This window comes from Ammospiza nelsoni, chromosome 6 (genome assembly GCF_027579445.1).
Source record: "Ammospiza nelsoni isolate bAmmNel1 chromosome 6, bAmmNel1.pri, whole genome shotgun sequence".
Taxonomy (NCBI): Eukaryota; Metazoa; Chordata; class Aves; order Passeriformes; family Passerellidae; genus Ammospiza; species Ammospiza nelsoni.
Window position 1 is genome coordinate 28,519,431 of NC_080638.1, and position 26,958 is coordinate 28,546,388.

The 26,958-nt window shown below is 41.9% G+C and overlaps 1 protein-coding gene across 3 annotated transcripts; it reads left to right on the top strand.

The window, feature by feature from the left end:
* Positions 1–26,905, top strand: CAPN3 (calpain 3). Of its 3 annotated transcripts, XM_059473958.1 has the most exons (24): positions 1–576; positions 6,277–6,346; positions 6,806–6,924; positions 7,513–7,646; positions 8,042–8,210; positions 8,803–8,943; positions 11,296–11,379; positions 11,762–11,847; positions 12,426–12,503; positions 12,952–13,112; positions 13,655–13,824; positions 14,454–14,465; positions 15,626–15,834; positions 16,353–16,389; positions 17,391–17,405; positions 18,505–18,606; positions 19,941–20,018; positions 20,703–20,760; positions 21,352–21,416; positions 22,449–22,517; positions 23,084–23,162; positions 24,668–24,784; positions 25,247–25,305; positions 25,919–26,905. In XM_059473958.1, exons 1-24 carry the CDS (start codon positions 286–288, stop codon positions 25,943–25,945), a joined length of 2,430 nt encoding a protein of 809 aa, XP_059329941.1. In that variant the 5' UTR covers positions 1–285; the 3' UTR covers positions 25,946–26,905. The 3 variants fall into 3 exon arrangements, with proteins under 3 accessions (XP_059329941.1, XP_059329940.1, XP_059329939.1); XM_059473957.1 differs by lacking the exons at positions 1–576; positions 6,277–6,346; positions 6,806–6,924; ... (6 more) ...; positions 12,952–13,112; positions 17,391–17,405 and having other exon boundaries at positions 13,748–13,824; positions 14,454–14,536; positions 16,353–16,404; XM_059473956.1 differs by lacking the exons at positions 1–576; positions 6,277–6,346; positions 6,806–6,924; ... (8 more) ...; positions 14,454–14,465; positions 17,391–17,405 and having other exon boundaries at positions 15,553–15,834; positions 16,353–16,404.
* The last annotated feature ends 53 nt before the right edge of the window (positions 26,906–26,958 follow it).

A 26,958-nucleotide genomic window follows, 5' to 3' on the forward strand; every position in this document is an offset into this window, starting at 1 on the left:
CACACAGGACAGCACACACACACGCCATGGATACAACTCAGATACAGGAGTGAGCCAACTGATCATCTTGTCCCACATCAAGCAACAAATTCCAATTTCTGATGACAAAATATTGTCCTTTAGGAGGATGCAAAACCACATGGAATTTTCTGGCTTGCAAATTTGACTAGAAGGCTTTCAACAGACAGAGAAGACGGTTTGCACAGCGACTTCCTCTTTTCTGAAATTTCCTTCCAGTTTGCAAGATCCTGCTGTCTTTCAGCATTTGCTGTCAGCCTGACTCCCATGCCGACCGCCATAAATGCAGTGGTGGCTCAGCAAACAGCTGCTGGGTCAGTCCCCAGCAGCACTGCTGGCACTACGGAGGGGGCAGGAGGGGGCACAGGGGGAATTTATTCTGCCATTATAAGTCGCAATCAGCCCATTATCCACGTAAAGGAGAAGACATATGAAGAGCTTCACAAGAAGTGCCTCGAGAAAAACATTCTCTATGAAGATCCTGATTTCCCCCCAAATGAGTCATCCCTTTTCTACAGCCAGAAAAGCCCTGTCAAGTTTGAATGGAAAAGACCACGTGTAAGTAACATGTTTGCTGATTGCCTTTTTCTGTAAATTGAAGTATATACCCTGAGCTTACTTTTTGGCAGAAATTGTGTGTTGGAGAGGCAGGTGGAATAAACTGGAAATATATTTCCTTAGAGCTCTCCTGGGCTCTAAGGATAACTAGCTAGGGCTGTGAAAGCTTAGACAATGTCTATACAATGACTAAAATACAATAGAACAGCAGCAACAAAGGAGATGGAATGAAATGTTTAGAAGGAGATATGGGGAATTTCATTTTCTTCTTGCATGGTTTGCCTGGGATTTTCTTGTCTGAAAGTACAAAAGAAAAATTCTCCTCCTTCTGCAACAAGTTACTGGGTTTGCTGAGACTTAATTTTTTTAACACTACTTTGTTTCACTTAAACTTCTATTTTGGTATTCCGCCATTTTTCTCATGTGTGACAATAAAAGGACAGGTTATGTTATCAAACGGGCTCTTAGTTGTTCCCTGCATTGCTTGGCCCACTTACCATTAATGTGGGTATTCTAAGCACTATGGAGACCCACTCTTGGCTACTAATCCCATTCATTTTCCTATTTTGTGGCTATTCCCCAGCCAGCCTACCTATTCTTTTTAATCTTTTTTTCCCCTATCTCTCTCACTGGCAGAGGACTAACACCACAGTTCCCAGTTGATTCTCCCTCCTACTTCAGGAGGAGTCACACATTTTCCCTGTCATATCTGCTGGGCAGTTGCTCCCCTGCAGCAAGGCAGCCCCTGGGACAGTGCCTTGGCCCTTGCCATCCCTGGTCTGATAGTGAGAGCCTTGTTCTCAGGAGCCTCCACAGCTCCATTTCTTTGGCAGGTTTTGGACACCTCTTTTATATTTGCCATACTTCCCCTGTGCCCAAATCTGTGCTTCAGTGGGAAAGTCAGTGGTGATAGATAAAACTGACCTCAGGAGTGTAACTGAATAGCAAAAGATCACGAGGTCTTGTGGGTGGCTCTTACAGAGATGGAGGAAGGCCATGTGCTTCTGTCACAACAACTTGAGCAATGTGGAGGGATCGAAACAAGTCCCCCATCTGCTGTGCCCTGTGCACTTGTCACTTGTGCCCTGTCACTCCTTCATCATCACCATGGCTGCATCAGCCTCTAGAAATGTGTGTGAATGACTTAAATGCAGCCCCAAGTCAGCCGTGTAAAGGGATAGGATTTCCCTTTCGTCTGTTTCCCTGCAGAGGGAAGCAGTACAGCAGTACAGGGGATGAGTGCCAGCATCCTGAAGCAGACAGACTGCAAGTGTCATATTAGAAAGCATCAAAACAAAAGAAATGTACAATGTAACCTCAGACTTGTATGTAACTGTGCAGGCACAGACCAAACCTTTGTTACTGGAAAGGTTCAGACCAGGGTCTTAGTTCCAAAGACATTTCTTTAAGTCACTCATGAAAATGTAACTTTGGACTTACTATTCATGTAGCAGCCACAGGCTGGGGACCATGTAAGACTTAAAATACAAACTTCAAACCCAAAGCTATCTGGGTTTTTTATTTACACAAACAGGAGTAATACTGGGCTAAAGAGTATTTTACTAAGAGGTTAAAGCAATCATTGGAGCACCACATATAGTCCATTGCACAGGCTGTGTTTTGTGATAGTCTGTAAAGGTATGGACAATTTATGTTCCTATTAAATTGCAATCGTTTTCCCACCCCACTCCCACCCAAAGAAAGAAAATACTTTCGCTTATAAAATTTACTCTTAACTTATAAAGTTGTAATATTAATCACTTTGAAATTCAGGTCAATAGTTGAATGAAACTTGATAATGTAGTCTAAAAGAAAAAAAATACCTCACAGTTCAGAATTCCTGAGAGAATGTCCTAATGTGACCAGTCTAGATCATTTCCCTGTGCCATTTTATGTGCCACATACCTCCAGACACAGCAAATAAACAAGTGATCTGTGTGCTCTATGATCCCACTTAAAACAGAGGGCTGGGAAATACACAACGTATTCCTGACTCTCTGGCTTCCTGAATCACCTTAGGCACGTCACCTCATCCATTTGTATCAAAGCCCCTCTACCCAGAGGCCAGGTCCTCCTCTGCCACCTCCCAAAATGCTTGTCCTCTGTGTCAGCGAGGGCAGCAAATGCACGAGGACTGGCCTTGTCCCTTACCCAGGGAAGGACAGGTGCTGTGCAGGGCAGCTGGCAGCCCTAGCATGGGGGCAGAAAAAAGGTATTTGTAATTCTACCCAGCTACTGACTGCCACGCCACGACATGAATGCACAGAGAAGATCTCCTAATACTCAATTCAGACAAAAGCCAAGTGAGAGCCCTGAAAGTTCCCCTGAGAAAGGTCTGCAGGACCCAAGGATCCATTCCTCCAGCGTCTCTGTTCAGAGTATGCAGACCATGGTTTAGATACATAGAGAGAAAATTAAATCCCCCTCAGTTAACGCAAAATATTAAACTATTCGCTCACCCACAGCAGGTAAGAGAAGCCCAGAGAGCTGCTTACACCTACAACAGGTCACATCCAGCTCATTGACTGGCTGTGCCTCTCACAACTATGCTGCCAGTGGGAATTTCTCACAGCTGAGAGCAGGATGAGGCTACTGATCTTTGAGAGCTGAGAAAGTCTGTGTTATAGCATAGCACAGAATATTGAGAGGTCCTGCTGCAGTCCTGTATGGATCTAATGACACCAGGGTATTGATAGGAAGGCTCTACTGTGACACTGTGCTTTCAAATGCACCATTGTATTCTCCTCACTCACAGCCAAGTCACAACATAACGACCACATTCAATGACTTCCCTATGATGATCCTCTCCATAGCCAGAAAATCACCAGGAGGAGCTTTTTTTCATAATGAATACAAATAAAATCAAGTCAACAAACTACTGGATTTTGCTTGGAATGAAAATTAATCAGTCAGATCATCTAGTGCACACATGTGAATCTGTTTGAATTTAGTCATCACAAAATGTCTGCCTGTGCAGGTCATGCCACAAAGCAAAGATGGAAGTTAGTGCCACCAAGGCAGAACTTTCAGAAGAAGATAATCCAACTCAGAAGCTCTAAAAGCAGCTTGGTGTCTGACATTGAGCTGTGCCTTGAAGTGCACAGCACAGACATTTAAAAGCATGGTCTAGACTACAAGAGACCAAGAGACAATGACGCTACAAATTGTCTTAGGCTGAAAAAGATCCTTCCTCTGTTTGATAGGATCAGTTTAGGGAATTTACTTAGAATGTCATAGTTTATTAATGGCAGTTTTTAAAGGAATTAATGCCTTTTGCTGCAGCAGTATAAGCTGGCTGGCAGATTTCTTCCTGATACAGAAGAAAAGCCAATGAAAATGTAACAAAGGTCAAATGCCATTTTTAGTTGCATGCTGCCTCTGCATTTTCCAGGGCTCCCTTCCAACTGACTTGTAAGTAATCTCTTCCCAGAATGCAGCATGCACCACTACAAGGTTTTCCTGGGATTCTTTCTTTTCTTTGCAATGAAGTTACAGTCTGAACTGGATCAACCCAGTGCAACACAAAGCTCCTTTGGGTAGTACCGAGGCAGTCTGAGGCACTTAGATCAGAGGAGACTCTTTTAAAAGATGAATCATTGCTTCAGTGAAGTGCAGCCTGTTGGGATTCTCTGTGATAATTCGACCTAAGAGATGAAGAGCAATCTCTTGCTCAGCCAGGAAGACTGGAAGGACAGACCTGCCACCAGGATCTTGACACCTGGTCATCTCGCTCTGCTGACTGAGTACTTCAGCCTTGGTAAACCTTAATACCCTTTCTCTGTAACTTCAGCTGTACTCAGCAAACTAGTGTAGCTGGAGATGAACTAAGGAAACACAAATTAAAATCATATCCACAGTGTGCTATACATACCTGGACCGCATAAAGAAAGACAAGAAAAGCATTTCTGTCACAGCTAAACCATGCCACATGACAATTGCATGATTCTTTCCTTTGCATTCCTTTACCAAGCATCCTACAAAACAAATGACCCCAAGATGCAATAAATCCCTCTGAGTAACACATCGCTGTACATTTAATATTTGGAAACAACTAGGTGGCACCTGACTACTTTCAACTGAAGCACAGCATGTTGGATTTCAAAGCTAGTTACAATAAGAGCAAGATAGAGTCAAAATACAATAATAGAGTTGGAAAAAACACAAACCAAAAACCTTGCATGTAAGACCTGTTTTCAGCAGACCACCACAGCAATATAAGGAAGAATATGTTCAAAAAGACAAGTGAGTGGAGAAAAGCATGAAGGCATCTCAAACATCTGTTTTGACAGAACTGGACCTCAACAGCTGACCAAGGCCCAAAATAACAGGACAATCCCACCATTCCTTCCCTCAAGGAAAGTAAAGTGCATGCAGGGATTGGTGGTAGAGTGGGTGGCAGAAGCTGATCTCTCTGTCTGGCTATATGACTAATCCAAATGCTTACATCAAAGCAACTCTTCTGGTAACTGTGAAGGAGAAAAGAAGCAAGTTTGAGCCAAGCAAACTGATGATATTAATAAGAAGCTTTTGACTATAGAGGTAGCATCAGCTGCCTGTGTATGCTGCCACACAAGCAATTGTCAATTGTTTGTTCTGTCTCCTTCCCACTCTTGTCCTAACATTTTTCAATAAATTGGGCTCTTGGACTATACTTTGTCTTCTTCCGAATTTGCAGCTGCTCAGGACGGTGCTCCTCAGGTTGCAATATCTTTCTTTCCTTACCCTCATAAGACATGTGTCCAGAAGTTGTTTCTTCTTATTCTTCTCCATACCAAGTATTTGAGTATGACAAATGGGATAAAGCAGGGACATTTTTCACTCTGTAGGACAGGTTATAGCCACTACTTTCCTTGGTTTTCCTCTGTCTGGTTTTCCACAGTCTTTGTTCATTATAGAAAAGGGCTATGTAAGCCTGCAATTGTCCCACCTCACTTGCTGCATTTTGTCTTCCCTCCCTGCAGAAATGTCTTTATCATTTATACATGTATAGCATCTTGTACCCACTCTGTTGTAGTATACATACAGACAAACCCAATACATTGTGCAATGCGCAGAATGAAAGGAGACCTTCCTGTCCTTGGAGACAGAATATATCCAAACACATTTTTGAATGCAGCATTGTCAATTAAATACTAAAACGTGAGGGAAAGAACAAAATCTCTTAACCAGCAACTGATTATTTCTTGTAATTAAACATCTGATCCTCTAATTTTAAGAAGGAGTAATGCTGGGGTTCATTCCCAATGAAACACATTCTTCAACCCTTTCAATGCCCCAACATGCCAGTTACTACAAATTGGACATAAGATAATTTTAAAATAATTTAGTCTGGTCACCTGATGGTTTTTTCATCTACTTTTTCTCCTGCTCCCTCCAATGTTTTGTTTTTTCATAATTGTGCAGAAAAAAATATTTTCCCCAATTCTTCTCCTTTCAGTGTGTTTACACATTTCAGTATAGAGGGAGCACCCCAGGCTCAATATTAGACCCTGTAGGTGCATGGAGAAAGCTCTGACTGGAGTCTGGAACATCCAGAGTCAAAACATTTTCATAGTGAAACTCTGCAGATGACAACTGTGAGAGAGGTTTTGATACCACAAGCTATCCTATAGGAAAATGTTCTAAAACTGACTTTACTTCTGTGCTAAACAGGCGTCATTATGGACACTTTTTGCTCATCCATCTGTTTCTGTTTTGCAGGAAATCTGTGAGAATCCACGGTTTATTATTGGTGGAGCCAACAGAACAGATATCTGCCAAGGAGAATTAGGTATGAAATTCGTACTTCAATTGCACTTTTTAAAGTCTACATCATGGTACAGCTCTCCATTAATTTTCTTTCATTTCTAAGGTGATATCTGAAATTCTCTGTCTCACTGATTCCTTTGCTCTGTAGCAAATTGTTGACATCTGCTTAGTAGCAATCTAGGCAAGAACTTTTAGTGAAAGTTTCACATGCCACAGGGAATTCTTAATGCAGGTATCAGTGTTTATCAGATTTTAAGCTTTTTCCAAAGTACATGGAATATCGTCTATTTAGCCTGTGTGTACCCAGTCATGAACAATGCCCATGAGCATTTCTAGAGCACAAAAAGATAAAGTGCTAAAGTACTGCAAAACACAGACAATCATACTCCACTGAGAATTAACGTCATTTGCAATATCTCAGGTTTTCCTTTTCTAGTTGCTCTCTCACTTCATTTTGTCTGCTGCTTCTGCTCATTCACAGGTAACTGCTGGTTTCTGGCTGCCATTGCTTGCCTGACACTGAATAAAAAACTACTCTGTAGAGTCATTCCTCATGACCAGTCCTTTATACAAAACTATGCTGGAATCTTTCACTTCCAGGTGAGTCGCTCCGTCTAGTGGTGAGCATATGCATTTACCCAAAGCTCAGCTCTTAGCACGCTCTTCTCTCTTTCCCCACCCTTTGGAATCATGAGTGACAGAAGGGAGGAAAAAGGATTGAATTGCCTCACCCCAAACTGTTCCATCAGGGCAGTCACAGCAGGGCCAGCCAATAAAAGCGATTAGGGAGCATTAGCCCAGCAAGGAAGCATTTGCAGATTGCAGTGTCCTGGGTGTAAGGAGTAGCAACAGGAGCCTGCTCCTGCCTCACTGCTCAGATGCAGCGCTGCAGCTAGACGGACACACGGGCACTTGGCAAGAGCAGCTGCTTTTAGGCACACCAGTTCTCGAACAACTTCTTATTCAGAAAAGATTGACTGCTTTCCGCATTTCCTTTGGTTCTCTTAAGGAGCTTTATGCCCAGAGGAATTCAATACAGCTGCCTCCTTCACAGTAGCCGTCAGTTTTGGCCACATTATGAAGTGTATTTCCATATTTCTCCTCTCTCAGCCTGACTTTTCAGCCAAGCTTCCTCTCCCTGCACCAAGTCGATCCAGTTGTTGTTTTTTTCTGTTTGCCTTTGAGCAGTTCTGGCGCTATGGAGACTGGGTGGATGTCGTCATCGATGACTGCTTACCCACCTACAACAACCAGCTGGTCTTTACCAAGTCCTCCCAGCGCAACGAGTTCTGGAGCGCCCTCCTGGAAAAGGCCTATGCAAAGTAAAGCGAGCGGCGGGGCTGTGCCGGGCTCCCCAGCGCCGCTCCCTCTGCTGGGGCGGTGCTTGCGCCACTGCGTACACAGAGAATACACCTGGATATACCAATGCCTTTTCCCGTGCCTTGGAGCTGGAGATGGGTTAAAGTGTATTTTCTAAGAAGTTTTGCTACTCATTCAGAAATCTACATTTGATTTTCAGCATATCTTTCTTTTCTTTTTCCCCTGTGTGTGCAGGTGGCATGTTTTAGAAGTTCTAAATTGTGAGTTACCAGACAGATGGGTTGTGGGGTTTTAGTATGTGTGTTTGCAGAGCTGTAGTTATACACACAAGTTGGATATAAATACATAGGTAGGTATCTATCCCTGTGTAAAATATCTCTTTTTATCTCTTTTCAAGACTCCATGGGTCATATGAAGCTTTGAAGGGAGGCAACACCACTGAAGCCATGGAGGATTTCACTGGAGGAGTCACAGAGTTCTACGAGATAAAGGATGCCCCTAAAGATATCTATAAAATCATGAAACATGCCATTGACAGAGGATCCCTCATGGCCAGTTCCATTGATGTGAGTCCATATGAACTTTGCAGATAAGAAATGACAGAGGAGAGAGACCTCTCCATTCGTAACCAAATATATACCACCTTTGGAACTGCTTGGTTTAGGCCACATAGAAAACATCCATTTCTAGGAGATGGAGTAATCCCCCCTAGAGATCCATTATCAAACAGTGAGTACCAAAAGGGAAATAAACAGAAGTAGAACATGGAGGTGGAAAGAACAGGTACAATCAGCAAAATCAGTACCCCTTCCCCCTCAAGACCCTAAGTCAATGAAATAGGTTAGTATGAGGATGCTGCAACTCTGTTAAGACACAAATCTTCATGTCAAAGATCTTAAGTGTGCCGATTAACATTTTATTGTCCACATGGCTTCAGACTGTCTTCACTTATTGTGGTGAAAAAATTTTAGAAAAAAGAAATTTATAAGTTAAAAAACTAGTACTTTATGGAGTACCATATTTCAGTAAAGGTGGGAGAACCGTGCTATTGATCACTGTAGATAAGTATGGACATAATGAGGGAAAAGAGAAGTAATCTGGGCTATCTTTTACCATTCATCTTCCTCCATGATACTTTTCTCCCATTCTCTGTGCCAGGATGACCTAGGCTTTTCTTATGGATCAGCTCCTCGGAGCAATATTGGGGAACTGATTGCTCGAATGGTGAAGAATCAAGAAAATGCACAGATGACTCAGTCCACTGCAGACTACCAGGGCATCGAGGAGAGGCCAGCCTGGGTATGTCTTCTAAACAGTTGATTTCAGAATGCTTTTATCTACAAACTGTTAGAAAAACATATCACCTATGTTTTTCAATCCTTCTTTGGTTTCACAGAATAACACTAATGAAATGTTCTTATGGATGCTGTTTGATGTGCGTGTTGAAAGACTTGAGTGCTTTCCAGCACAGTGACTGATACCAGGGGGCTTCACGGATACTGAGGCATTAAAGGGCTGTTGGCTTGTGACACAGGCTTATAATTTGCAGAACAAGAAATTTATTAGTGGATTTTATCAAGTCTCTTGCTTGAATAGGGTGGAGAGTATGAAAAAACTAAAATACTAGAATAGAATAAGATCCTTGAGTGTGCATGGAATGTCACAGAAAGAAAAAGCAAGCTCTGCATAGCTCTCGCTCAAGGCAAAAAAATCTCTTGGTGAACTTATTTTGAGACAGAGTCCTCTACCCATTAATAGAGGAGAACCTGCTCTAGGGACACTTTTTTTTTTAATTACTGCAAACAAAGTCCTCATTAAAAATGCCCAAAAACAAGGAAAAGAAAAAGTATTTGGAGTTTTATATGTGTGATGAAATACAAAGTAACTCCAGCATATCCACATAAGTATCTAGCAAAATAGAGGGTTGTTAAAACCCCCTAAGAAAAAATATCCCATACTGGACAACTTAGAAGCTTTCAAATCTGTAGAGGGACACTGCTGCCTTTTCTGTGTCAGGCAGCTGTCATACCTTGCCCTTTAAGGAGCTGCATTTCCATGACAATGAAATTACATCTCTTGTTTTACAGGGGTGTAGGGAAGGGTGGAGAAAAACAAAACAAAACCAAAGAAAAATCGTCCACAATTACATCACTCAAAACTTTTGGTTGTGCAAACTTTCTTCTGCATTTGCAGCTGAAATAGCTGATTTTTTTCTCTTCTGGCATCCATATTTAGCTCTTCCTAAAAGACTGAAATGGTGTCATTCTTTGGGAAAGACCAGTATGACTATCTTGTTTTGCAAGCATGGCTGCCCAAACCTCCCATGACTGGGGGGAGAATTTCCTCCTCAGTGACTGTCTGCTAAAAGAAGATTGCAAAACTCTTTCTACACTTGTTGCTCCAGCAGCTGTTGTGCTGCTGATTATTACATATTCCTGAACCATCACCAGGGAAAAAAATCAGGGCTCTCAATGGAAAGAGGCAGATGAAACACTTCCAAAACCTGGACTTTGAGAAGTTGTCCAGGTCAGCAGAAGTTAATGTTCTTAAATAGAAAGAAGAGAAAAGGGTTCTGACAAGTGATGATGGCAACAACTAGAGAAGAAATTAAGAAAAAAGGAAATAGGTGTGAGGTTATAGTATGAAAACAGAATCAAGGGAAAAGAAACCAAATAGATGCTGAAGTGAAATAATGGAAAACAATTGCAACATCCAGGAAATATTTGGATGAGATCCTCCCTGTGCAAGCTGAGAACATTTCAGGGTCCAGCCCTGCCTTTTTCATGCCATTAGATGTGTCAAGAAGGGGTGGCAGAGTTACTGACAGGACTTTGCAGGCATCTCTCAGCAACAGACATAAAGAAGGAGGAGAAGTTTTGCTCTTGGTCCACGTGCACGTGGCAGGGTCTACCCCTCTTACCAATACTGGAGATCTCTCATATAAGCACAGCAGGCTGTGTGCATCTGCCATCCTGCTGCCAATTCCAGAGCTCACAGATACACAAGTAAAAATCCATCAGACACACTAAAAGCTGATGACTAAGACAGCAAATATATTTACACCTGAGCAACACAGCTATGCCCTTCCTGAAATTTAGATGCAATAAGATAGTATCAGTTAGCCGGCACAGTGTATTAAACACATTGTTTAAATGTCATTGTGATAAGATAGCAGCCATGTGGAAAGATGAAAGTATTCTAGGTGTTGATTTGCTCTGATTTTTAACCAGTTCATGTGTAGTAACCTTACAGAGCCATACAAGAACATACCATCCTAGAAAAGGCTGAACAGTCCTTCTAATACAAAAAACTAATTATTTGATTAAGCATGCTATATCCTGCCATGTTCCAAGTGCAAAAAGCAATAGTCTACACAAAAGGGAAAAAGACACCAGAAAATGTCCTTTCAAATTTATATTACCGACTTTTTCCATTTTTAGTTCATACTTCACTCCTTTCTAACTATCAACATGAATTCTATGGGCGCTTAGCTTGACTGCTTTGACAAACACAAAGAGGAGAACAAGGCAAAAAATCCAGTCAGCCGAACGGTGTTTCCCTCCCTGTGAAAGCCCTGGGTGGCAGCACCTGCCCTCGAGCAAGCAGCTGAGCTTTTTGTGAGTCGCACGGGTGTTTCTCTCTGTCCGACAGACCATAATGCCGATGCAGTACGAGACTCGGATGTCCTGCGGGCTCGTCAAGGGGCACGCCTACTCCGTGACGGCCGTGGAAGAGGTACGTGCCCCGCTCCCCCCTCCAGCTGTGCGCAGCTGCAGCCGCTGCTGGCCTGGCCCTACGCACGGCAGCAAAGCCATGAGAGGCATGAAAAGCGAAACGAATTATGAGCCAAGGAAACAAAACTATATTCAAATAAGTTAAAGTCTTGTGGACAAAGAAACCTGTCCAAGTTTTGGCTCACTTGGGCAACACCCAGTTGGGCAAAGGTGGCCACAGGCAGCCACCTCCTGGTCTTACAGCCTTCCCACAGCCACCCCAAGAAGATCAGGCTGGGGTGTGGCCCAGAAAAGCACCATCACTGAAAGGTGTGGTGACAGGCTGAACATTTCCTTTTGAACCAACTCTCAGTCTATTCTTGTTGCCTTCTTTTTTCAATTAGACAGTATTTAAAGGGGAAAAAATACGTCTGGTAAGGCTGAGAAACCCCTGGGGCCAGGTGGAATGGAATGGAGCCTGGAGTGACAAGTGAGTAAAACAGAGCTTAGCTTCGCATGATTTGAAAAAGAAGTTGCAGCTTTATTTGTGTTTATGCAGCTTTTGCATAATCCTAATATTCAGTGATGAGGTATCTCAATTGTCTTTGAATTTTGAAGTTCATTGAGTGCTTAGCTGAAGCTGTAAATAAGAAAAGAACACCTAATAAGATGTTAAGAGAGGCTTTAATAAATGGAAATTAGGTTATGAAAGAACTGAATGAAGCAAGATGTCAGTGTTTTCCTTAAAGGAATTTCAATAGGTACGCCAGCATTGATAATCTGCAAACACCTTTTTCTTCAAGCTAAGTAAAATTAACACAGTTCAGCAGATGTTTGAGAGCTAATAAGAGGAATTCTAAGAGGAAGGCTGAGAGAAGTAGAACAATTGCTTCTTTTGTTGGGCATATAGAGAAGAGAACAGCATTGAGAACAAGTTGTTACAAGGCTTACAAATTATGTGGAGGTAGCAAGATGACTCTTGATTTTTCACTCTATGAGCCGAAAGTGTAGAAACTATAATGAAAACTGTATTGCAAAGCCTAAGCTAACTTGCTTACTCCTTTGAAGGTCAGAGGTGTGGGACTCTGTTAACGAAGAAGAGAAAATCCGCCTGCAGCACAAGGTTGTGGAGGATGGGGAGTTCTGGTGAGAGCATCAGTTTCTCTAGGAAATATGCAATCATAGCAAAAATGAATGCCACTGCACTACTACCAATCTACTAAAACCATTGCAGTGATCTCTGCTCCCCTTCATATTCCCAATAAGCCCTGCTCTGTGATCCTCTCATTTTCCCACCAGAGATTATTCAGTGCCATCAGCACAGTCTTTGTAATTATGCTACACTTCCACAAGCTCTCCATCACCCTTCCTACTTAGCATCCTGTCAGCTCAGTATCCCTGAGTTTGGAGCTGTACCTGTGGTAACTCACCAACCAGCAGACCAAGAGCATTTGGAAAACATGGCACTCCCATTGCAAACTTGTCCCAGTACTGACAGTGCTATTGGGCACCGTCTTCCACCTCCCCAGGGTCTTTCAGACAACCGCCAACCATGTAAATGCATTTGGGTTCAATTTCCCCTCAATTCCTCCAGGATATCATTTCAAGATTTCATGAGGCACTTCACCAAGCTTGAGATCTGTAACCTCACACCTGATGCTCTGGAAGTGGATAAATTCCAGACCTGGACCGTGTCAGTTAATGAAGGACGCTGGGTGAGAGGCTGCTCAGCTGGAGGCTGCCGCAATTATCCAGGTGAGCAAAGGGTCTTCAGGGATACAGACTCTTGATGGGGACTAGGTTAGGCTAAGTCATACCACAACCTAGTTAGTGCTCAGCCACAGGAAAAGCCTTGCTTTCTCAGTGGACAAGGCATGCAATTGGTTGCTGGTCATCTACTGTCACTATGCTGTAACAGAACATGGTAAGACCAAAAGGCAGCCCTGGCAAAGATAAATCATTGTTCAAGTACTTCACAGTGCCCCAAGTAAAAGGGATGAATTTCACCCTAAAGTTAGATTTCACTTGGGAAATTCACTTTTGTGGATTAGGGATAGCTTTAGGGACTTAGGAGGTTTATCAGATGACAGTTCTCCATATATCCTCTTTTGCAATGCAATTGTTAGAATTAAGTAACAGCCAAAATATGTAAAAAAAACCATGTGTGTCTCAGCCCAATTGCAACCTTTCCCTCAGGAGCCATAGGCAGGGAACTTAAAAGTTCCCTTTGATCATGAGCATCATTAGAAGACTGAAGCTTTACATGTTTTCTTTGGGTTGCTGATGGAATTTCACAGATACGTTTTGGACCAATCCCCAGTATCGCTTGAAGCTTCTGGAGGAAGATGATGATCCTGAGGATGAAGAGGTTATCTGCAGTTTCCTTGTCGCACTCATGCAGAAAAACAGGAGGAAAGAGCGCAAGCTGGGAGCCAACCTGTACACCATTGGCTTTGCCATCTATGAGGTAACAGCTCTAGATTTTGCTCTTTGCACTGTGGTCACAAATCCTGACAGTATGTATTTACCAAGAGAGTCACTGAATCATTCAAGCTGATTACATCAATTGCAATTTTTGCTTTGCAAGGGAGTCAGAAAATCTGAAAGAGAGGAAGGAAATTAAACTCTTCCTAACTCCTCGTACAACAGCAATGTCAGGGTTTACCCATCTATTAAGTAAGATACTTTTTAGGTTTTTATAGTGACCTAATGCCACATTTTAGTATATTCTTTCACATATATTTTTCAATCTCCCTTTTGTCCTTTCTGAAACTAAGCATTTCATTGGCAGAAGACTGTGAAAAAGGAAACAGACATCCAAGGCTCACAAATAGCAATTAACCTCTGTCCCTGCTATTGACTTGATGAAAAAGTCAATTTACTCAGTCCCTTGCACAACATATTTGGTTCGGATTTTAGCTGATTTCATGTAGAAGTCAAGAAACTTAGAAAGGAAGAGGGAAAGTGCTTATCTGACTAAGGGCATTTTAATTACTGTGTGCTCAGATCTTTAGTTGAATACCCTTCTGTGTGACCTATAAACATGCAGTCTCCCTTTGCAGTTCTGACTGTTTCTTCTCTCTGTTTCTCCCTAAGGTGCCCAAAGAGGTATGCGCAGAACGGAGCCAGAGTGACATCTTGGTGTATACCCACAGCTAGTGTTACTGTAGTGCCCGGCAGTAAGTCAGCAGGAGACTGTCCAGTCAAGTTTGTTTTCAGGGATGTAACAGCAGTAGAACTGCTAACCTTTTCGCTTTGAGTGTTTATTAGTAATATTTTGTGAGTAATTTTTAGTTCCTTCTCACTCGCACCCCATTTTCAATTGGACCCTTTCATCAATGCTTCTTTTCTCTTCTGTGGTGGCCTGGCCATCACTTGCACAGTTGGTCAGAGATCCGGGAAGCAGTGCCTGTGAGGGCTTAGCCTCTGCACTCCATGCAGAACCACCCTAAGCCACTTGCATTTCCTCCTAAACGTAATACAAATGGCCTACATTCTGCAGTCACAGAGTTTTCTCTGTAGTCTTTGAATGGTTTAGAAAATTATGGTATTTTCAGACATTGAAGAAAGCTTATCAAAAGTACACAGATTACATTTTTTCTGAGCCTGACAGTAGCTGAATCATCGGCACCAGAAGTTTTTGCTAACAAGCTCATCTGAAGGCTGTTACCTGGAAAACATAAAGATGACAGTCTGAATGTTGTCTTTGCCAACTATCTTACAGGTGGTTATTTCTGCAAAAAATAGCCCGCAAGTGTATTTAGTCCACAATTCTTGGCTTAATTTTCATATTTGAACTAATGCAATGTTTGATTATCACATTTGTTCAGCAGATACAGAACTCATGTTTTGTCTAGACAAGGACATGTTTATGCTGAAAGCACCTTCACTTTACCACTCTGCATGTAGGAGTTTGCTTACACTATTCCTGGCCATGCACCCTCCAAGGAAAGTGGCTGAGCTTTGGTTACACACAACCCAGCATCTAGAAAAAGAGTCAGATGCAAGTGCCTACACAGCAGAAGTCAGCCACACAATCTGCAGGTGGGCACTGGAGCAGCCCTCAGAAGCCAACTAGACACAGTCAGTGGCAACTCAAAGGTGACAGACTCTGTACCTGCCACCAGCTACCACCAGTCCTCAGCTCCCTGCTTGCTAAGCTGCTGCTTCCTATGTTTTCTGTCCCAGCCATGCACCACCCGCATGGCAACCCACCCGGGCAATGGGCAAGACTTCCTTGAAGACAAATGGACTCATTTGTTCTGCAGATGCATGGGACTAAGCACCACTTGCAGAAGGATTTTTTCCTCTACAATGCCTCCAAAGCTAGAAGTAAGACCTACATAAACATGCGAGAAATCTCTGAGCGCTTCCGGTTACCTCCCAGTGAGTATGTCATCATCCCATCGACATATGACCCCCACCAGGAGGGAGAATTCATCCTCAGGGTCTTCTCAGAGAAAAGAAGTCTTTCAGAGTAAGTTGCAGAGCCATTTATTTGGCCATATAGGTGGAGTGACCTCACTAGTCAGCTACAGTCATGTTATCAGTTTGCTACACCCTGCTTTTTATTTTGTTAACCTCATTAGAAACTCCAGGCTGCAAACTAATTTCCACAAGCTTACTTTATAAATTAACAAGAACCTGCTTTGAATTGTCTTTGGAGAAACTTACTGCTTGCAGGATATCCTCTGCAAACTAACCATTAGGCATTTACTAAGGCCAAAGAACTTCTGTTTTACTTCCAGTTCACTGTTATAAAGGCTCTTTACAGGAGTAAGCTAGGTGGCAGCTGTCCTGGAAAAGGTACTTGGAATGTTCAGCTCAAACTGGGAAAAAACTGCTCCTAAAGCCTGCAGCTGTAATGCTGGAAGCCAGCCCACACCACTGGCTGCTTGAAAAGTTTGAGTGGCTGCTTAAAAACCACCTAAAGAAACAAGCAACTTTGGGAACAGTCACTTTCCTGATTTTTTTTATTTTCTGCTTCCTACTTAGGGAGGTTGAAAACATGATTGAGGCAGAACGTCCATTGGTAAGTACTGTCCTGGTCCTCTTTTGTGTATAGGAGTAGAGAGGAGAGGAACATGATACCTAGGGAAACCGACAGCAGGAAATCATTTGCAGCTACATGACAGAACCTTTACCAAATTCTTATCTTTTTTCTCATTAAGATACATCTGTTGACACTTGATTTATATATGCTACTTTCCGAACTTGATTCACACCAAAACGCTTTTGCAAATTTGAAATCTGGTCTTGGCATAGAGAAGCTGGATGCTAAGCATTGTTTTTGTCTCCATCAATGGAGATTATCCATTTACCAAGGGAGGCCTAGCTCCGTGCCCTGACATACTTTCTTTGTGAAATTGGTGTCTCATCTAATAAAGAAAAAACTACCTTATTTTGAAGTACCTGCTTTCTGAAAAGGGATCCTAAGAGCACTCTGATTCAAAATAGCATCCAAGGCAAATTCTAACTCTTCCCTCTGGAGATTTTTACACATCTTTGTGGGAATATACTAGAGCAAACAATACAATAAGTCTTGAAAAAAAAAATCAACGGAAATGCTGTTGCACAGAATTGAGCGCCATCAAAATTTGCTCAGAAATGTTCCCCTTCTGTTTGCTGTCATAGTGAAAAACAACTGTCCAGATGTGAGGGAATTAAATTGTCCCTTCAGATATCGTTGATCTATGGGCATAGAAGTTCAATCTCCCCGACACTAGCAGGTTGGGAAAAAGAAAAGGAATACTCAGAACTAAAGAGATTTTATTCAAGCAGACAAAGCCCCAGATGAGATGAGACACAGTTTTATTATGGTTTCTGCAATGTGTTTCCTTCAGTATGCCATTTCTTGGTGGGTGCATGTTCCCTCATTTTTAGTGATTTGAAAGCTCTATAAATATAGGAAATGGGAAAATTTGTATGAGTATAGGAACTGGAAAAATAAACATGAGAAAGGGGGGAAAAAAAGTTTGCCTTCAGCGCTGCATAATCTGATCAAGCACTTTTTAATTTTGTCTCTTCACACAGAAGAAAAAGGGCAAGGTAGGTACCTGTGCAATGTGCTAAGTGCCAGCAAGGCAAAAAGCATGTGCAATGCATGAGCAGGGACAGAGTTCCCTGCTATTATAATTTTCTCTGTCTGGAAATTGACCTAGTTAATGAAGGGTGCTGGATACGAGGCCATCTGCATGCAACAAAGATTTTGTCTTCCTACTTGAGATTCTAATGAAATAGCATTAGCATCATATACCCCTCTCACTCAAAGGGGTGGTGAAAGGGTAACAAACTATTCAGCTCAGTCCTCTGGGTTGCTCGAACTGTTCCTCCTCCCTGCCCCTCCAGAGGCAACCTGACACCCCTTGCTAGTGAAAAGCACCCCTTCTCCAGACATGTGCCCTCACACTTGCTCTCCACCAGCTAGTGCAGCGGCCACTCCTCTTTCCTGAAGTTTCTGCTCACCAAAGTCTTGTGTTCTGTTTTTGATTTGGCACAACACATTTTGGACCTTGAAAATGTAAGTAGATATTTTAATCCCAAGAGAGGCTGATTGTAATTAATACTCTAGAGTAATACATTCACATCATGTAGCAGTTTTTTCCTTCTTTTAAATGCACCAAAGCAGAACAATTGCAAATGGCTGCTTACTGCTGAGCGCTTCAAGAGTCAGTACAGATAAAGAACATATGCTTCACATAACTAACAAGCTCCTACACAAATAACTCCTTTTCTGGGTACTATGTACATTTGGTTTGTTTTCAGTGCTACTGTCCTTGAGGAGCAAGTTCATCAGTTTGTGTGATGAGAATCTGGGAGGCTTATTTTGCTTACAAACAAGGGGAAGAACCACACACAAAAAAAACCAAAAACAAACAAACAAAAAAACAAAAAACAAAAAACAAAAAAAAAAACCCAAAAAAACAGAAAACAAAACCAAACCCAAAAACCAACTAAAACACCAAAACCAAAACAAAACCACACAAAGAAACACCAAAAAAAACAACAAACCAAACAGATTCAATGACTGTCTTTCAAGAGCAGGAGTTGTTGCTGCATGTATTTCCACAGAATGCTTGTAACCAAATATTTTCCTTTCCACTATTTCTCCTGTAATTTCCACTTCTCTTTTGCTCTCTTCTTCTAGCCTATCATCTTCGTTTCTGACAGAGCAAACAGCAATAAGGAGCTGACAGCAGATGAAAATGCTGGCAAAGATGGTGAAAAAACCCAAGCAGATAAGAAAAAGGTTTCTGCAGCAAGTGGCAGAGGGGGAAATAGGGCTTGGTCTGGCTAGCATGAAAGAGTGGCTGAGGAGAGCACAGGAATGGGGCAAAGAGGTGCCCTGAGATACTAAACAGCTTCTCATCAAATCTTTACATGACTCTCATCTGGTTTGTGTGGATCTAATGAGCACAAGCACAGAGAGACTGTCCCTTCAGGTATTTAACAGCTCTACAGGAGGATTTAGTTGCTTGAAAAATCTCCTGGTTGCTCTCTCACACAAGAATCCTGGTTGTGAGAGATTCCTTTCCCACATTTAGCTCACCCCTGCTCAGCCCCCTGAGGTGGTACCGCTTTAGAAGGGCACATGCACAAACTGCACCCAAGGGGCTGCAGAAGCTCCTGGCAATGACCACAGCCTCTTCTGCTACAAACACACACCTCTGTCCTAGTCCTTGTTGGCCAGAGGATGAAGGACAGGTAAACCCAGGAGCTCCAGCTCCCCTCTCTTCTCCCTCGCTACCAGGGAGGAGGAAAACAGAGTAGCAAATTCAGAATTTATTCCTGCAGGTGGGTGAGACACAACACGTCTAACAGCCAGATCCCACATCCAGGCTTGTGGCATCTGGGGGCATGGCTGGATCATCTGCTTACAGGGAGGGTGCTGCATGACTGCTAGAGCATGCAGGGGGTGAAGTGAAAACCAATCTAAACTTTCCTCTGCATTTAGACAAAGGAAAACAAGAAATAAGCCAAGAAATCCACTTTGTTACCTATAACTTTCATTTCTCTTTTCAGTATCAGCTTCAGAGTTCAGGGTTGCATTTTCCATGTGTCTGAGAAAGCCTCATGTTCCTTGTTTTCCTCTGTCTCATATGCTATTTGTCTTCAGCAAGGGCCCCTCCCCCTCATCGTAAAGAGCTCTCACATGGTCATTTATTGCCTATAGAGCAGCTGTCAGGCAGATGCTGTGTCCTTGCCCGTGGCAGGGGGGCTTGAACAAGATAATCTTTAAGGTCTCTTTCAACCAAAACCATTCTTTGAATCTCTGATAAGCCCCTTCTGCTCCAAACTTCTCTTTGGCAATATTTTGGAACAAAAATTTAGAAGATAACTACCAGTGTTATTTAGGCACCTTCAAATAGAAGAGAAAACAATGGGATGAAGTTAAATACGTGGCAGTTTTAAGGAAGAGAATTAACAAAACCATAGGGAAAGAAGTGGGAGGACAACCCATTCCTCCAAAGGCCTCCAGATTCACTAAGATGATCCCTCACACAAGGGTAAATGAGCCATCCAGGCCCTTTTTCTTTTCCACTGGGCTCAGGATGTATCTCTTCTTTGCTTGTCTTTTTTCAGCGTTCTTCAACAAAAGCTCATGAGGAGAGTGAAGAGCAAAAACAGTTCAGGAATATTTTCCGACAGATTGCAGGGGATGTAAGTATGCAATCAATCCCTGTCTCTGCCCTCAAAGCAGCCTGGCCACAACAGCCCCTAAATCAACTATTCCATAGATTCAAAACATTGAATATCAAAATTTCCTTTGAATTTCCTCCCATCAAATTCTCTTTGTGATTTTGAGATAAGTAAAATCAAATAAAACCCCCATTAAGTACACAGCTATCCTCATATGTATGTATAAACTATTCTCACCGTGTCTGAGGGAGTCTTACTTAAATTCAGCTTTTTTTCTCCTATCTCCTACAAGATGCTGTTTTGCACAGCAAGTATAAACAAGTTAGAAATGAATGCCCTCTGGTATATGCTTAACAAGGGAAGTTAAAGATAAAAACAGATCAAAGAACTGCATAAATCAAGTGGCTGCATATGGGATACAGGAATTTTCTGATTTTACTATTTTACTTATAGACTGGCTTGAAATTACCAGTCATTCTTCTAGTTGTAGTTTAATGAGCACTGTATGGTAACTTCAGGTCTACCTTGTACCTAAGCCTCAGGAAAGGGCTGGACTAATGTTCACATGAAGTAGAATGCCCTCTGGTTTGAAACATGTATATGTCTAATTGGAAAGTGACCAAAGTCTTATAGCATATTCAGCCATAAAATTGTTTTTCATAAAGAATTCTTTAACTAATGATATTCTCACCACATTTCCAACAGGACATGGAGATCAATGCTGAGGAACTTAGGAATGTTCTCAATAATGTCGTAAAAAAACGTGAGTTTGAGCATGTTTTTTACTAACCCTGGACAAAGAAATCTGTGACAGAGCATAACTCCCCTCCCCAAATTTCTAAAAATTATTGATGTTTTCAAACTCAGAAATTTCCTAGTTACATTTCCATGGACAATGCATCTGAGACTTTCACAAGCTGAACTTTTCACAGAGATTATCTCTACAGGTTGTTAGTACTGATAATGTAGAAATGAGCAGATGCATTCATTGGAATTACCACTGGGACAATAATGCAATTCTCACAGTCTGCAAATGCCCTTTAAAAATTTCTAGTGGAGAGGCAAACATTTCTCCCTGTTTAGCAAACTTTAACCAACAGACCCTGGACTTCCTTAGTAATTTAGGAATTAGTTTAGAGTTTTTCAGAGTTTTTTATTGTATGTAACAAATCAAGAAAAGTAAATCTAATTCACAGGCAGTAACATTACTGAGTCTTTTCAGATTTCTCTACCACTCATTTCTTACAGGACAAAGGAAGTAGATTTGGCTTTTACTTTGATTAGAGTTACACTTGAGAGGAAAATCATTTGCTGATTTGCATTATTTGTGTTCACCTGGCATCATTTGTTTCAGATAAGGACCTAAGGTCAGAAGGGTTTGAATTGGAATCCTGCCGCAGCATGATTGCTTTAATGGATGTATCCTTTCCTGGTGAAAAGGGACTGCTTGAAACCACTCGAGTTCACCACTTCTCACCACCATGCCATTTAGTAAGCCAGGGAAACAAAACAGCAAATTGTATTCCGTGGTGAAATAAAAAAGCACTCCTGGTTTGGCACATCTTAATTCCAGCCATCTCAATGTTAATATAATTGGCAGAGAAAGATGTCCCCAAAAAGAAAACTACAGAATAAATCAGTCAGTGTGACATTCTTCTTTAGGTATCAGACACTGGCCACATTAGGTACTAAAGCATGATTTTTTCATTATTATATATTTCAAATAAAGTCAACATAACTATAGATCTTGCCAATAAATTTGCTATATTTATCTCTTTAAGTTTGTAATGTATCACATATTCTACAGTGCTCAGCTTGCAATGCAGGCAGAACTTGTCTGGAACAAGTGCAATAAAACACACTATAAGATGCCATGTGGTTACCTCCGCTACAACCACCCTAGGCTTTCCAGTTTGAGATAACACAATTTTCAGAGAATGTAAGTGCATTCAAATATAACAGAACAAAAGTGTAACTACAACCCACAGCCATAATGGTTGGAGCCTAAACACATTTTTGAAAAGAGCTTTAGTCAACATTTTGCTTATTTCTTAATTCATTTTAAGCAAGGCAGAAAGAGATCCATGCCAGAGTAAAGCTCAGTTGTCTTAAAAAGCATTAGGCGAGCTTCACATTTGGAGGTATTTCAGAGGATCCCACTAAAGCATCCTACTCGTGCACTTTTAGAATAATTCCAGAGGCAAAGCTGTGTCCTGTACCAGAAGTTTGCTTCTACACAAAGTAGAAGTAGTACTTCACACTCCTGAAACACTATGCTATACACAATAACCAAAACGTTTACAAATGTTTTACTGCAAAGGTGAATCAACTCTTTATGCTGAGGAGATCTCCAACCCAGTTTTACATTCATCATTTTACCAGTAATTGCAGACTTAATTAATTTTATCCTAAAAGTATTGTGGGTTTTTTACCTGAATGTTTGCGTCACAGACAGATGGCTCAGGGAAGATAAACTTTGATGAATTTCGACATCTCTGGGACAAGATTAAAAGCTGGCAGGTATTGCTGGTATCTTCACAGCTCCTCTTCATAGCTTCTGCAGTGCAAGTGTTCTACAGAAAAACTAGAACTCTCCACATATGTTCCATCAAGAAGAAAAGCTAAAAAATAATTGTGAATTAGCTTCAAAAATGAAAAGTAATGTCTCTCCTCATCCTACTTCACAGGCTAAGCAAATAGCCTGAATATCCCATGTACAGCCTTCCCCCATGAGAGTAGCACAGAGGCATACAAATTAAAGGAGGAGAATGATGGGAACTAGAATCAGGCCTCAATAATAGCTTAATTAGGGCAATCAAGAGGGAGGATTACCAGCATAAACTCAAGTCAAACAAGGAGAGTCTCAAGGGGAGAGTTTTTTTGGCTTTCCAGAAATTGGATCTAAATTATTTTACTTTGCAACTGAGAGGAAACAGTTATTATATATATTGCTAGCAATGGCAATATAAGGCACATGGCAAAGCCTCCAAGTGCCTGAGGCACATGCCCCACATCCACTCAGTGAGTGCATTCAAGAGCAGTAAAAGTTTTTATTACTGTTTTCTGTGGTTTTTTTCTTTTTCCAGAAAATTTTCAAGCGCTATGACACAGATCATTCAGGAACCATTAACAGCTATGAGATGCGCAACGCAGTCAACGATGCAGGTACTGTCCCTTGTGCAGTGCCCACAGCTGAAGAAACTTGGTTTTGTTTTGGTGCATCACAGGGTGAGATCACTGAACACTGTGCTGCCTTTTAAAGACAGATCGTAGAGAAATGAGAAAATATTTTTTCCCCCAGCAGAGCTTCTCAAATATCCAAATGGCAAGACTTGTATATCTTGCCAGCCAAAAAGATCTCTTCAGCTCCTCTTTAATGCAACGAGTGATGCTTTGCTGCCTTAAGGATGTCCTACTCAGGGTCCTGCTATTCAGGGAGACCAGGGAGTGCTGAAGGCATTTATTCTCATTTAAGCTCTGGATTCTATACATTTGTCTAAGTAAAAACAAAGAACAGTGGAAAACCTTCAACCTAAGTGTACAGGCCCTGAAACTGGGATGGAGCAGGTCTATGTCCAAGTGTGCATTACGGGCAATTGGGTGGGCATTTCTTAAGTCATGTTAATGTTTCTTCCATACTGAGCCACTGTGGGATCAGTCTCTTCTATCTGCACAATGATAAGAAAGTATTTTTGCAAAACTTGCAGTTAATGAAATTCATTCTGATAAGAGGGACTTTGGACTTTTCCTGCTTGTCTCAGACACACCAGTATGCTTCTTCCCCTGGGGAGCAGGCCTCTCCCCACAAAAGGTCTCTAAGGGAGTGAGACAACCACTTTGATCAGAAAATCTGTAGTATCACTATTCAACTAGTTGGGATGATTTCAGTGACACCTTTTTTTCAGTAGTATTTTGGCAGGTCAAGGAACAGAAACAAATGGCTACCTTGTACTTTACAAAACCTCAGTGATTCTGGAGTCCTTTGCTGAAGACAAAATTACACCTGGATTTGGACTCCTGCTGTGGTAGAAATATGGGTCATTTTTATTTTTCAGGTTTCTGTTCTCACCAGGGAAGTTGTCATTGTAAAAAGAGAAAATACTTAAATACCTCCTGCCCTGACTTTAGAACTGAGAACATTTCAGAGCCTTACAGCACATAAGCTGTGCATGACCTTGCATTTAGCCAATAAACAGCTGTACCCAAACCATGACAGACCTTTTCAAGGCACAGCACAGGCTGCAGCATTCAGTGCCAAAGTTCAGTCCTACCACACCAAGAAGTTGCCTCCTTGTCTATTTTCTGACCACTGCTTAATTGTGTTTTTATAGCAACTTCCTCTTGCATTTCTGTCACCAGCTTTAGCTGATTTGCTTTCAGCAGGCCCAGCTGAGTCATCAGGCCTTCTGGGGCTACAGCTCTCCTCTTCACACTTACAGCCTGAGGTAACTCACGTGCTAAGAGCCCTCTCACAGCATTGCTCCTGGCTTGGGAAGGCAGCTGGACACACTGAAGCTCCTTTCAGCTTCACTTGATTTTGTTTAGCAGTTGCAGCAGGACGCTCCAGCCTGGGCCTCAGCTGGGCCAGGGGAGCGCCTGTAGCCCACCCCTCATGGAGCAGTGCCTTCCCCACCCGAGGCCCAGCTGTGCCCGTTTTTGCTTCACTGCAGGGTTTCGGCTGAACAACCAGCTCTACGACATCATCACCATGCGCTACGCCGACAAGAACATGAACATTGATTTTGACAGCTTCATCTGCTGCTTCGTGCGCCTGGACGCCATGTTCCGTGAGTGGCTACTCCGGTCCCAGGGCACTGCCTCCCCTCCTGCCCCCAAACACAGCCCTGGATCCATGGAACGGACTGGGTTGAAAAGGATCTCAAGGATGATCTGGTTCCAACTCCCCTGCTGTGAGCAGGGACACCTTGCACTGGACCAGATTGCTCAGAGCCCCATCATACAGCAAAGTTTGTTCACAGCACTACTGCCTTTATGTAGTGTGTTAATTATTACAGACATGTTCTTAGGGAATCTAAGATGACAAGTTGTCTCACACAAACACAGAAGAAACCACTGTGTTTCTCCTTGAATTGACTAAGGAAAAACACAGGAGAAAGTGACCCCACAAGTGAAGACCTGTACAAGTTGGCATTTCACAATGGGAGCGCTGTTTGATTTCCTGTCTGGGAATCATCTTTACTCACACAGTAACCTAATATACCCCCCATATTTTTGTTTCCTTACTTTAGGGGCATTCCACGCCTTTGACAAAGATGGAGATGGCATCATTAAGCTCAATGTCCTGGAGGTAAACTGCTTTATGAGAGTATGTCTAACACAATGTCACAATACTAAATTTTAATTGTATTAATCATTGCACATGTTTTCAAGGGAGAATTCTATGAATAGAGAATTGCCACCCAATTGGCAAGAAACCCCAAAACCTCCTAAAATTTTGCTACCAATTTTGCATGGAAAACATCCATGATCTGCCAACAACAGTTGCTCTGTAAGACTCCAGTTGGTGCTGAAGGGCATGGCTGCAGTCTCTTCATATCATCTTTAAAGTCCATAAAAAATTTTTGAGATTTTTTTTATGAGGCAATTAAGATCAAACACAGTGATATGGTATTAAATGATAATGGGCTTAGCATAGTTCTTTACCTTTAAAAAAATCTTGTTAAGAAGAATTAGAAAGTTTCAACTTCACGTCCTCTGTTAGGGAGGACATTAAAAACACCCATCACTTTTTGCAATGGAAGGAGAAATAGGAGTAGGAGCAAGAGACTCAAGAAAATTCCCTACTGCCACTCCATGCTAAGTGACAGCAAGCAGCTGCCTTCCAGCTAGAGATGGTGGTGTCTTCACACAATTTGTGGGAGGACACCAACAACTCATCCATCCTTTAACTCTTCTTTCAGTGGCTGCAGCTCACACTGTATGCGTAACACCAGAGCCAGTGGCCACCTCTCAAGATCACACTGAAGATTTCAAGGACTAGCACCATTCATCCCAAGGGCAATTCCTAATAATGTCATTCACTCCTCAAGATGAACAGCACATGGGAAGAAGCCCTTGGAAAAAGAGACAACCACACTGTAGTGGACAGCACAGTACGCATATTTCCTAACTACTTTTATAGCATCCTGACATTTTTCCTTTGGGCAACAAAGATTAATTTATTAATGACTGAATTAAGCTTTGTCTGCATGGTGAAGACATGGAGAATACAAAATTGTTCTGCTTGTGCTGACAACTGGAAAGATCTTCCCTCAAGTGAGGTGAAACTGGGACTGTATCTAACTATGAAAGTCAAAGGTGTTTACTACTACCTTGTAATTGGTCATTAACTCTTTGTCCTGCTCTTGGTATTATCCTTTCATCTCTTTGTAATGTTTACTGAATAATTCACATGAGATTGTGCTAATTGCATTAATATTATGCAACCCAATGACTCAGTTACAGATTTGGCTGTGCAGGTTGGATCTCTGCTATGTAGAAATGGGAGAGTAGGGCACAGCAGACTGCAATACCAGAGTACAGCTTGATGTAATGCCTCAGCAGAAGTACCAGAACTGAGCAATTGGCTCTCATTATTAGTACTTATCCTGATTACAGATGTGGACATTGTAAATGTTTTTCATTGTAACTGCATTCCCCATAATATTGAGAAACTTATTTGCCATTTGAGGCAGACAACCTCTTATACATACAAATTTATATATCTACACACATGTATTTCCCCTACTGCAGGTCCTATTTCCCAACACTAGCATGCATGTCTTTATTGCAAGAGGTGACTTGTAGGAGAATCTATGTCAGCATGACCACTTTGGGAATATTATTCCAATTGGCAAGTACAATTAGTTTAATGGAATCAAAAATAAAACCAACTGGATTTTGGCCTAGGCTTTTTGGTCTTATTCTGAAAGAACAGATGAAGATGAAATATTGAGCACTC